Source organism: Coloeus monedula (assembly GCF_965178545.1).
Source record: "Coloeus monedula genome assembly, chromosome: 2".
In the NCBI taxonomy this organism is placed as follows: domain Eukaryota; kingdom Metazoa; phylum Chordata; class Aves; order Passeriformes; family Corvidae; genus Coloeus; species Coloeus monedula.
The window spans coordinates 13439845-13452404 of NC_138782.1; the positions used below are offsets into that span (position 1 = coordinate 13439845).

At 42.1% G+C, this 12560-nt stretch overlaps 1 protein-coding gene across 2 annotated transcripts in view; it reads left to right on the forward strand.

Annotated features, from left to right (window-relative positions):
• The window catches only part of ABHD12 (abhydrolase domain containing 12, lysophospholipase), a 37524-nt gene that overhangs the window by 12980 nt on the left and 11984 nt on the right, over nt 1-12560 (forward strand). For both annotated transcript variants that reach the window (XM_082302552.1, XM_082302553.1), the window contains exons 2-4: nt 6932-7056; nt 9161-9266; nt 11383-11502. In XM_082302552.1, the coding sequence (XP_082158678.1) occupies nt 6932-7056; nt 9161-9266; nt 11383-11502 (351 nt within the window). The remainder of the gene's footprint in view (nt 1-6931; nt 7057-9160; nt 9267-11382; nt 11503-12560) is intronic.

A 12560-nucleotide genomic window follows, 5' to 3' on the forward strand; every position in this document is an offset into this window, starting at 1 on the left:
GTGCTGTAGCTTTCCCTGGGCTGGATCTCTGCCGAGGGAGTCTTGGACACCTTGCTTCATCTTAGTTTTTTAAGGCCAATATTTAAGAAGGTTTGCTTAGTGCTTTATTCACCTCTCTCCCCCACTTTTCCATCGATGCAAATAGGAACATTTAGTAGCTTTAGCCAGATTTTGAGATTTGGGTAATTTTCTGTCTCTGCCTAGGGGGCAAATTGTTATTCAGCTTTTGATGTATTCTGGTAGCCTCTTTTTTTCCTGTGATAAATCACTGTTCAGTGAGAAGGCATCTAGTCTGATTTGTTGCATGAACCTGGCAAACTTTAGCCCATTCAGCTCAGCTCTGGGTCAGCAGAGGGAGTTCCTGAAGTGTGGGCTGTTGCAGTTTGCCAAGTGTTTGTGGGAGGAATTTAGCAGACAGCTGTTTAAGGTAGTGTGTCTTTTCTAGGATGAGGAGAAGGGACTGGGTGACTTCTTGGGATCTCATGTAGCCTCTTTCCTGTTCATGTATCCATGACATGAGAAAAACATCCCTGATTTCAAATGCTTATTTTAAGTCAAGCAATGAACATTTTGGATGCTATAGTGATGAGAGCTGTAGGATCAGGTATAAATTTGCCTGTTGCATCTTCTGTGCCTTTGATGGCATAGAATACTATTATACCTTGTATTAATTGACTGATACTTCCAGATAACGGATCTAACAACTCTTAATGCTTGGGTTTATATGCAGAAGGACTTGTACTTGAATTATAGAAGCTGTCAAAGAACAGGTAAGTTACCCAGACTTCCCTGCCTTGTCCCAATAGCTGAAAGATCAGATTGTCTGTTGAAACATCAAAAAGCAAATCATGTCTTTCACAGACATGACATGTGTCAGTAACAATTTATTCCACTGCTGGATGCCTGAAAAATCGTGAAGTCCTTTATCCTTATAAAAATGTGTTCTGCATGGCTCTGTGCAATAGAGTACCTTCATTATTTTGAATAAGTGATACTTGTGTTTTAGCCCCAGCTGTTGATCCAGCACCATGCAGCTGCTTGGAATAATCACATTTTAAGACTAGTAGTTGTTTTCTTAAGTAATCCAGTGATTATTTAGGAAAACAAGCACCATCACTTTAAATATCCCTCCTTTCCTACTTCTTTCCCCAGCTGTGTATGTTGATCCATGATGCCATATGGTCTGGAATATCCCTTTGGTCAGTTGGGGTCAGCTGTTCCAGCTGTGTCCCCTCCCATCTTCTTGTGCACCCCCAGCCTCTTTTCTGGGGGGGGGTAGTGCTATACTGCAGTTTAGTTTTTGAGAGGGAGATTAGAATATTTCTTCAGAAAGAGCAAAGGTTCAAGATTTCGAGGAACTTTTTGTAAGAGATGACGAAGGAATCTAGTGGAGCTACTTTTCTTATTTTCTAGATCTTTCCAAGAGCAAAAGTTTTCAGAATTGGTTGAAGCTAAAATTCTCTGAGAATACAGATTACCATGTAGTTTTTGTACATGGTATTTTTAGTTGTTTTATGAAACAATTTGGGGAGGGGGGGAAGAGCAATGCCTTTACATTTGTGTCTCGTTGCCAGGATTGGGGTTTGACTTTTTGTTTTAGATGTTTGCTTAATCCCTAGAACAGCAAGATGCTTTGGGGGGATTTGATTTTTCTCTTTGTGTTGTTTTGCAGTGAACTCATCCTGTTAAAGGGATCTTAGTGCCAAAGGGAGGGATCAGTCACTCAGATGCTAAGGGTTCTGGCAGATACTACTGTTCCCACTGGCTTTCATGGATTCAGGGAAGATCTGTTTTCAGGATTGGGTGAATTTTCTTTAATTCAACCTCCCTTTTCTCTATACAGTACCTCCATTGAAGCAGAATGAATAGTTGGCTGCAGATTTCATTGAGAATTCTGTATAGCAGTGCCTGAAATAGCCCAAAATGAGTTGTGTGGTTGCCTGTTTGCCCATGCGGGTTTGTTCACTGTGCACAGAAACCAGGAGGGTGCAAACCCCTGGACATGAGCATCTTTTCAGTTTGCATTGAGCTGCACATAAAGCAGGTTTTGCAGCAAACCTGTAGAGTAAAGAATGCATATTAATCTTGTAGTGGAAAATTACGATGTTGAGTGCTGCTGCTCAAGCTGTCCAAAAGCTGCTGGTAACAAGTCCAGATGGTGAGGAGAGACACTGCCTGTGAACTCAAATTCAGGAGCTGAGAGGCTGTCTCTGTGCATTCACACAGCTGGAAGGCTGATAGGTTTCTTCCCTTTTAAATTTTTTTACAAGGAACAAGTGGAGTAAAAGCTTAATTGGATTGGGTGGCTCAGGTAGTGGAGGAAAAAGAGATTGGATGATCCTTCAGGACCTGCAAGAAGGGGAAGCCCTGCGCAACACCACATTCCAGACTTTCTGCAGAAAAAGATGAGTGCTCTTGAAGATCCTGCCTGGGCTAGAAACCATCTCTTGTTCAAAATAGCAAGGAAAGCTGGAAGGCTTACCTGATGTGTGGGCTGTCCTGCCCCTTGCATGGCTGCTGTATTGTTTCTTTGTGCCCCCATGTGCCTTGGGACTCTGTTGCAGTTTCCAAGTTGTAGAATAGGTTGTTTTGGGTACAACTCTCTTTACCCCAAAAAATCACCCCAATCCTTTAAATTTCCTTTGGCCCTTAGATTTTTTTAATCTTTTGCTCATGTCTTTACCTCCTCATTGTTATGCTCTTGATTCCTGTCTGAGGGGACAAATGTACTGACTTTTTTTTAAAATATGTCTTCTGTTAGGAAACTGGGAGGATGTGTTCTTGTTATGCCATATATTTTATTTTTTCCTCTACCATCCTTAAAGTCACTTTTGCCACCTGGTGATCAGGTGATACCTTGCGTGATCGAGGTCTTGGCTTTCCACATCCTGTGCTCTGAATTCCTGCTGGGAGAACACTGCTGGTTTGCAGTTTGAAGAGCTGAGGACACAAGGGACACCAGAGTTGACAGCATTCACTGAACAGACAGAGCCTCATATTCTGGTGTCTGTGGGCATTTTGTTTCAGTGTTGGCCCAGGCAGATCACAAAGGCCACGTGGGCTGTGGGTGCATTTGTCTATAGATCCTTTTGGGACTGCAAGCACAGCCTGTGTGTGTTTCTGATAAATGTTGTCCTTGCTCTGCTGCAGCTCTGATATGGGACCTGTTGTAGTCTCTTGTTTCACCCTTGGCCTGCCCTTTCACCCTGGTAGCACAGCCGATCAGGGGATGCTAATGAAAACACTCCTGGTGTATAAATAATTCAGATAATCTGCAGGGGAAATTGTTCTAATCTGAGTCTGGATGCAGAACATGCCACAGGATTGTGGTGGTTGGACACTGTCCACGAAACCTCCCAAATTTGCTGGAGAGGAGGGGGCAGCACTCAGGAGAAGCTGTCATGAGAGGACCCCCAGCTTCTCTCCAGCCAGATACTCACACTGTGCCCAAATGCCCAAATGTGCTTGTTCTGAGTGAAGGTAGGACCTTCATCCAGTTGTACGTTACCAGGAAAACCTTCTGTTTCTGATGTCACCCTTGCAGGAAAGACTTCCTTCTGTCAGACTTAAGGGTGTCTGGAGAGGGAATGCACTTTTTCATGTTACCTTTGGGAAACTGCACGAAGCAAAAACTACTTCAGATTTGGCCTGTGTTTGGACAGAATCCAGATGTTGGGCAAAAGCCTTTGGCAAATGAAGGGAGGAAAATGTGATGTTGGGGATTTTGTTGTATTTTGGGCTGACTTGGGGTTGGGTGTTTTGTGTTGTGTGAGATGTTTTGTTGTTTTGGGGTTTTTTTAGACATTGATTTCCTGGAACAATAAAAGCAATTTCTGATATTCTTAAATATCTTCAGTTTGCAGCTGCTTATTTTCTACATCACTTGTATTTTCCAACTAGGACCTGTTGAGTTTTGTGGTGAAACGGTGGTGACAAGTATGTTGCTTTTGCCTGAGCGCACCAAAATTTCCTTTTGCAGGGCATATATTTCCTGAAATAGCTTTTCTACCGAGCAAGAGGAGTTTAATTTAGCTAAATTGCTCACTGAAGATTTACCTGGTAATTTCATAATGCCTGCACTTCAGCACATATACTCGGTTTTATCAGGAGAAAAGCTGTCTGCTGGATAAAAGCTTTGCCCTGGTTACATTGTAAGTAGACATCTCCCTGGAGATGAGGTGTAAATGTCGTGTTGCTGATTAGCATCTGACGTGGGGCATGGGAGCAAGGAAAGGGATGCCTCAGTTCAGTCTCCAAAAAGGAGAAACTGGAATTATTCCTGAGCTCCGACAGCGTTTGGACAGTGTCCTCCTCAGTGTTTTTCTGTTCCTGGTTCCAGCTTGTGGCTGGGCCATGAGAAGTGCTTTGCCACCCAGATCTCTGAAGAGTTTTGATGTGCTCTGGTTGTGCCTGGAGGAGTTTTTATTCTGTGGGGTTTTTATTCTGTAAAGTGAAATTTACTTTACTTCTGTAAAGTGGAGTGGGGTTTTTATTCTGTAAAGTGAAATCCTGGCATATGCAAAATTATTCTGGGAGAGTTCTTTTTGGCTGCAGCAGGATCTAGGCCCCAGGCAGGAAAACTTGCTGGAAAGCCCCATCCTTCCTGGCTGCTCACCTGTACTGTGGTTTTTACTGGGAAGGTGGTGTTGACAGTGTCTTGATTTAAGGTGTGGATGCTCCAAAATGAGGTACCTCCCCTTTTAGCTTTAACCACTCCCTTTTTGCCAATAAGGAGAGATGAATGTGAGTAGATCGAAGTGAACAAATAACTAGGCAAAATGTTTTGACAAAAAGACAAACTTTTCTCATTGAAGAGAGCTAAGTTGTAGTCCAATTGCTCAGCAGTTAAATGTCAGCTACCCTGTAGTGATCTCCCTTTGTCTTCCACAAATCCATTCCAGCTAAGAAAATAGGTGGTAGGTGCTGATGTTGGGGTGGCTGTGGAAAGCTGGCTTTAAGCTGAGAGTAGGGAGCAATGATCAGCTGTGATTAGCCCAAACAAAATGTTGTGTGGGGTTTTTTCCCGAAGTTGTGGGCAGAGGTGGGTCAGTCTGAGGCTTTGGTACTCACTAATGTTCTTCTAAAGCCCCTGTTTTGTACCATTTCCTCTGCTGCTGTTTCTGCTTTTCTCACTGTAGGAAACTGGGCTTGAGGTGTGGAAATGTCACTGGAAGCCTTGGTGGAGTTCTTTACATCTTCATTGTCAAATTTGTTGTGGGAAGTATAAAAATCTGTTGAACCTTTCAACGTGGGCTTGTTGCAGCTACAGCTGGGTGACAGTGTCTTAGGAATGTATTTTTCCCCCCTCTTGGAAAATGACAGTTGCTTTAGCTTGTGAAGAAAAGGGCTTTGATTTTGATAGTACATGTTTCTGAAGTGCAGAATGTGGTTCCAGGGTGAGAGGAGGCAGACAGGCACTTGTAGGCAAGTAGTAGGGTGGTGAAGGCAGGTTTTGGACTAATAAGAGCATAGCCTATTCCCTGTGAGCACCTTAATCATGCCAAAATCTTAGCTGAGTGGGGGAGATTGGAATGTCTCCTGTTTTGCTGTGCTGGAAAACTGTTCCTGAGAGTCTTGGCTTTTGGACTCCAAAAGCTATTGAGATTTTCAAAATTTTGGTGCATGATTAAACTCTTTCCATCCCAGTTCTGTCTGTACACTCATATTTCTTGTACAAATGTGTAAAAAAGAGGTCTTTAGGCTCTCTATTCGACAATTCCAACTATCTGACAGTGGCTAAGCCCTCTTAGCACTAGTCTAGAGCAAGTTCAGTGTTGTCAGCTCCAATAATTGCCAAATGGGAGATTAACAATTTCATGCCTTTTGTAAAAATTGTTCTCTGCTTTCAGCTGCCTGCAGTTCCCAATACTGAGGACTGTTTGCTCACTGGCATGCAACATGATTCTTGTTCAAGACTGTCTGCTGAAAAGCAACAGAAATTGTGTCGCCTGAAGGCTTCCTATGAATTTTAGTTCTTGATTGCAGGGCTGGCTGAGAAACCTCAGTGCACATGGAATGTTAGTCAACTAAATCACTGCAAGTGTGCCTTTATGTAAACCTATGTGCATATATGGACATGCATACGAGTGTGTATTTGCTAGTTATTCTGATACAATAAAGGGAATTTTGAGATACATTGCTTAACTAGCTGCTGTGTGTTGATTTTTTTTTTTGTTTGGGTTTGGTGGTTTTGTTGGTTTTTTTTTGTTGGTGGTTTGTTTGTTTGTTTTGTTAGCTTTTTGGTGTTTGTTGTTTTTTTAAAATTATTATTCCCAATCGAAATACTCGAGAAAATGGAGATAAAGTGTTGGGGCTATTGTTCCAAACTTATTCTGGATTCATAGAGAATAATGCTGCAGATTATGAAATTTATTATGTTTTATAGCTTAGAATGGCTTGCTTTCTGGGACATTGAGAGGTAAAAGGTATGAACCCTTTTAGCTGGACAAGGCAAAGTACCTGCTCCAGTCCATGCATGAGATCATGTGCAATTTTATTGGTCTCATTACATATAGTTCCTCAAAATATGTGAAAATCTAACCGAACAAAATCTGATAGCGACCTAAGTGGGAAGTACAGTGAGGCTGCTTTTTGGAGATGAACATGCGATATGAATTCTAGAGATTCTGAAATGTGTTACACAAAGTCAGCAGGGAAAAAAAGCTCTTGTTACAGAGTCTTTTTAAAATGTAATCAGTAGGGAGTTTCTCTTCCCTTTTTCTAAGCTGCCTGTCATCAGCTGGTATTTTGGTTACTTCTGCTTCTCTCAAACAACTGAGGCTACACAAACTGTTTAAAATTAGGTGTTCTTTGAAGTGTAAATGACCAGATTTTCAAAAACACCAAGCACACAGATCGTTGTGAAAATTGCTCCATAAAAATTCTGCTGTATTCAGCTCTGTTTTTCTCTATTTTTTTTTCTTTTATACAGGCGATATGGATTATGGTTTCGATTGAGGAAGTTACTACTCTGGTTGCTGGGAATGTACATAGCCATCCCATTTCTAGTAAAACTGTGCCCTGCTATCCAGGCAAAGCTGGTCTTCCTAAACTTTGGTAAGTGACTCAGTCAGGTGAGTGGGTGAGGGGACAAGGGGAAGAGTGCCTTTGTCTTCAGTTTGTTTGCCTTCACTTTCACCCTGCATGTGAACAGCTTGTGAAGGACTTGAACTTTCACAGGTTGTAAACTTCCCCAGACTGTGGTTTGGAAAGCATTCTCAGTGGCCCTGGTGGTTGTTGTAGCATGTCTTTATCGAAATAGATTGACCAGACTGAAGCCAATTTTCAGCCAAAAGACTTTTCCTTCAGGAAAACCGTGCAGTATGTCAGATGTGTTTTTCTGAAGGGTTCAACACAGTTGCATGAAGAGACAGCAGGCAAGTGAAATTAAATCCAGCAATCTAAATTTGCATTTAAACCTCACTTGTGTTTTGTAATCAAGTTTTGAAAAATATCTTCCTCTGACTGTAGAAGCTAGAAGGACCAACTATGGATACATTGTTTTTATATAACTTGTCTAATTTTGATTGCATGCTTTGCATGTTCTCACACCTTGGATCGTGGTTGCTGTGAAGTGTGACCATGTGGAGGGCAGCTCTTGTGCTTTGATTGTCAGAACTGACAGCTAGGTAACCTGAATAGTGCAGGTTTCAGTGATTTTAGTTTGCTTTTGCAGAGCTTTGTTAGGTCTCCCTGAAGTTCTGCCTCTGTTGATTCCCAAGTGACCAAAATAATTGTCCTGTAGCATATTATTGTTGCTGTGACTGCCAGGTTTCCTCAGTAGGGTCTACAACATGTTTAGGGTCAGTGCAGTCTGCACCATATTTAGAATCAGGACAGAGATTCCTAGGGAAGTTGTCCAGAAACCTGCCCTGGAGGTTGGATAGTCATGAGTACCATGGAGGGTGGGAGAAAATGGGCCAGCTTTTGAAGGAGTATTCTGCTCCAGTGGTTTTGGAAGTTCACCCCTGAACAAATACAAGGCCTTGGTAAAGTGGCAGAATATTTGGAAGAAAATTGCTGTGGCAGTTCCAAAGAGGGGGAAGTTGCTGCAATGTGTTAGGCCCTGGCTGCTCATTGTTGGACACTGCTCATTACTGGACAGCACCCTCAGGGGGAGGGGAAGGAAAGCAGAGCAGCAGGCACTGTGGCCAAGCTGCAGCTGAACCAGAGGACAACCTGTGCCAGGAGCAGTCAGCCTTGTACAGAACAAGAAATCCAAGATCAATTCAGTTTGTGTAGTGAGTGATGAAGAGGAGGCAGGACCCTCACAACCAGAGGAAGAGGCAGGGCCAGAAATAATCACCCCATCCCTACCTTCAGGTGAGCTGTGAGGTGAGTCCATGGTTATCTGGCTGCTCCAAGAAAGCCAAGCAATTAGGGTTCCTGTCCCAGGATGCAGGTATTGGGAAAAGACCAAAAACTCTCAGCCTCTGGAATTGGCTCCTGTCAAGCATGAGGGAAAGATACCTTTGCACAGATGACCTTTTAGTGCAGCAAGACAAGTGGAACACTTGTGTACAAGAGCAGGCAGGACTTAACAGGTAAAGATGTGCAGTCTGAGGGTCCGCATTTGTGAGGTTGACATTGGCTGTTGTCTGCTTTGGGTTTTGTGTTTGTGTAAAGCTGAATGTTTTTTTTAGAGGGGAAGTGAAGTGAGATTTGACTGTCACCATTATCAGTGTTTCTTTGTGTGTCAGTAGCACAAAAGCTTTGGTATGTTAATTGCTATACCACTAAATCCCAAGGAGACAGACTTCCTGGTTCTGCTGCGGTGGAGCTCCATATTGTGGGAAGAGCCTGAATCCAAATCAGCTAACCCACCCCTGATGCAGCAGAGATTTGTAATTCAGACTGGGCAGAGATGGTTAAATGTTTGTCAAAGGAAGCTTTGTCTGTCTCCCCCACCTTCTCTTAATTATAGCCTGCTCCCTGTGTTTTTGGTGGTTGCTTGTGTCTTCTTACCTTGCTCTCTTTGCTGTTCATGTTTTACATCACAGCTGTAACCAATTCATCCTTCTACACAAAAAGGTCTTCCCAGCACAGTGGACCAGTTTATACAACTCTCCAGTGCCTTGGTTAAGCAGTTTTGTGAGAAAATAAAGGTAAAAATTAAAATTAAACGTTTCTTTTTTTTTTTTTTTTTTTTTTTTCATTTCAGTGAGGGTCCCATATTTCATTGACTTGAAAAGACCACAGGATCAAGGTTTAAACCACACCTGTAATTATTACTTGCAGCCAGAGGAGGATGTAACCATTGGAGTCTGGTAAGGAATCCAGTTCTGTGCAGTATGTGCCATGCATCTTTAACCTTCTTTTTGTTCTCAGTGTTGCCTATTCATTCTTTTTGCTGTGCATGCTCTCATTTGTGGATGTTTGTATTTTCCTCTGCCAAGTGACCGAGTTCATGTTGAAAAGTATGCAAATCTCTGGGGCTCATCTGAGCTCGGATCAGGAATGCACAAACACAGTCAGACAACCTGTGCATTCAGAGAAACATCAACATTTGGAATCATAAAGGTTACAGGTCTGCATCACTACAAAGATCCTGCCTCCAGATCAGACCAGACCCAAGGAGTTAGACGTTTTGTCATTCAACTCTGATTCATATTTTGTTTTGCAAAATACGCGTGGGGGAAGATAGGAAAACAGATCAAAGTGTTCAGAGTAGGAGGAAGAAAATTCAGTGCATAAAACATATGTAAGATTCGGAGAGTGGGTGAGAACGGAACACACAGTTTACTCTCTTAACAAAACAAGTGACAGTGTCAGAGCTCATTTGTCATTTCTTCCTCACAAAGATGATTTTCTGATCCCAGGTAGGGACAATTCATTTTAGCTCCTTGTTACCCAGGATCGTGTCAGGTATGGAGGGAAGGGGGTGGGTGTTCCCTTAATACAGCCAGTGATGTTCAATCTGTAAGCTGTAGAATTTGGAGTTTTCAGTTGTGTATGTAACTTGGATGTGTCCTTTAATGCAGTAGAGATTTTCTCTTCACAGGGTGCATAATCTGTAAATGGGATAGAGATTACCCAATTACCATTAGGACAGTTTCTTTCCTTTAAGTAAATTTTAGTGAAAGATACGCTTAGAAACTTAAACTTCAGTCTTTCCAGGATAGGCTGACTAACAGTGGTTTGATTCTTCACTTGGACAATTAAAATTCTGCCTGTTAAGCTGTTAAATAAGTTTTTATTGCAGTCTTGATATTTGTATTTTGTTTCCCTTACAAGTGTACCATGTATCTTTACTAAAACACGACTTCCAGCTTGTGGCAATTCGGAGGCTGTCATTTGTCTTGATATTTATGGGAGATGGTCACAAAAGTTTGGAATCTTTCTTTTTAATGCCAGTGCAAGGTCTTGTGTTTGGTGTACATGTGAAATGAAGTCCTCAGCCTGCTTTGTTTGTAAGTTCGCAAAAGTCTTGGGGCAGAACAGTTGAAGAATTTTTGAGCCTCACAGTTACTGAGGCTTTTTACCTCTTCAAGACCTTGGTGTCTGCTGGCTCATGCCAGCAAGTAGACTTTTTACGTTGCTTTCCCCCTGTTTGTCCTCTGAGCTTTACATCTGGGGAGGATTGGTGTGGTAGGTGCAAGCTTGTTTGCCTTTCAAGTGAAAAGGCATGTGAGTACTTAAGTTACTTCTGATGGCTGGAAGCCAACCACCTTCTCAACAACTGAGATGGTTATGGACATGTACTTGCTTTGTGTTTGTATTCTGATTATCCGGTTTAATTGCCTACTTTCTGTTCCACCAGTGTTGAATTCTTTCTAGCAGGTCACCTAGATACATTATCTACGGAAGAACAGCTGTGAGTTAAAAATTTCTGACTCTTTTAGATTGTAACTTTTTCAGCTAAAATGTTCCACCTTGGAGAACCTTGTGCCTGAAAACAAAACACATGATCTTCTCCTCAGACTCTGGGCCCTTCCTTTTCCTCAGGTTGGCTGTGGAGTCAGATATGTCTCTTAATCACTGAACATTCTTTCCAAGCCCAACTGCTTTTGATATTCTGAACATCTGCTGACCTAGTGGTGAATCTTGTTGATGGTATATGTTAATTGAAGCAATTAAATTCCATAAAAGCTGAGGAATTGCGATTCTTTTGACAGAGCAGCAGGACGTTCAGTAATTGTGCCATTGAACTTTGGTGCCTTGCACAGCCCTAAGTTTTGAAGGCAGAGGTGATGGAGGTGAAAACTGTAGCCACTGCCTTTTAAATTTGGCCATTTGTCAGCTAATCAGGACAGTTTTATGAAAATGTGTGTGAGGTGTGTAATCCTGAGGGAAGGAGCTGATCAGAAAATCTCAGAATTCAAGTGGCAGGCACTCCAGTGTTGAGTAGCAGCAGGACAGTGTAAATTTTCCTTCTGTACACAGGCACACAGTCCCTGCAGCCTTATGGAAGAATGCCCGAGGGAAGGACCAGCTGTGGTTTGAAGAGGCTTTGGGCTCCAGCCATCCTGTAATCCTTTACCTGCACGGCAATGCGGGAACAAGGTGAGGCACAAAACACTGATGGCTTTGTTTCAGGGTTTGTTTTCCTGGCTTGTCACAGCTTCAGCATGTTAAGAAAAATGGAAAAAAACTCCTTAGGGCCTGTAGTGATAGGACAAGGGATAGTGATTTTAAACTAAAAGAGGGCCAGTTTAGATCAGATATAAAAAAGAAATTGTTTACAATGAGGGTGGTGGTCAAACACTGGAACAGGTTGCCCAAAGAGGTGGTAGTTGCCCCATCCCTGGAAACATTCAAGGTCAGGCTGGATGGGGCTCTGAGCAAACTGATCTAGTTGAAGATGTCCCTGCTTATTGCAGGGGATTTAGACTAGATGGCTTTTAAAGGGCTCTTCCACCCCAAACTATTTTATGACTAAAACCAAAATAAAATTTACTCCTTTTAAAAGAAGGCACATATGTTTTATGAAATGATCCCTCTCCATTTATTGAGTGTGGGAATAGATCTATTGCAGTTATCAGAGATAGCTGATATTATAGTTTACCTTGTATCCTCTGCTAGAAGCCGGGAGGCTGTGACCCTTCCTAAATCAGGTGATGAGAAGTATTTCTTTTCAGTGTAGTAGTCTCTCAACTGAGACATGAGATGGTATTAGTGCTTCTGTATATGTGACTCCCAGGCATTAAATAAACCTTCCAGTTCCTTTTGTGAGTTTATTTTAGTAGTTAACACATTCTGAGGAAGGAAAATCTGAAGGAAAGAGGAAGGTCATGTGCTGATCTTGTTTCATTATTACATCTGTCCAGGACACTTGTCTGGACCAGGAGCACTTCTAAAATTTGTTATTTTATAGTTGACTCTGTATTGGCTAAAGCAGTAGGTCAGTTCTCTGTACTTTGTTGCTGGATGCTTAAAACCATTAATGCAGCATAAAGATATTTCTCAGGATCATGTTCTTCCTGCCACATCTCCACATGTTACAGTGCTTTTATTAATCTGTTAGAACATGGTCTTTCCCCTTACAAACAGGCATCTCACAAAAGAGTATCAACCCTTCTGAATTTTGAGTGCATGTTTTTTCTTGATGGCACATTATTTTG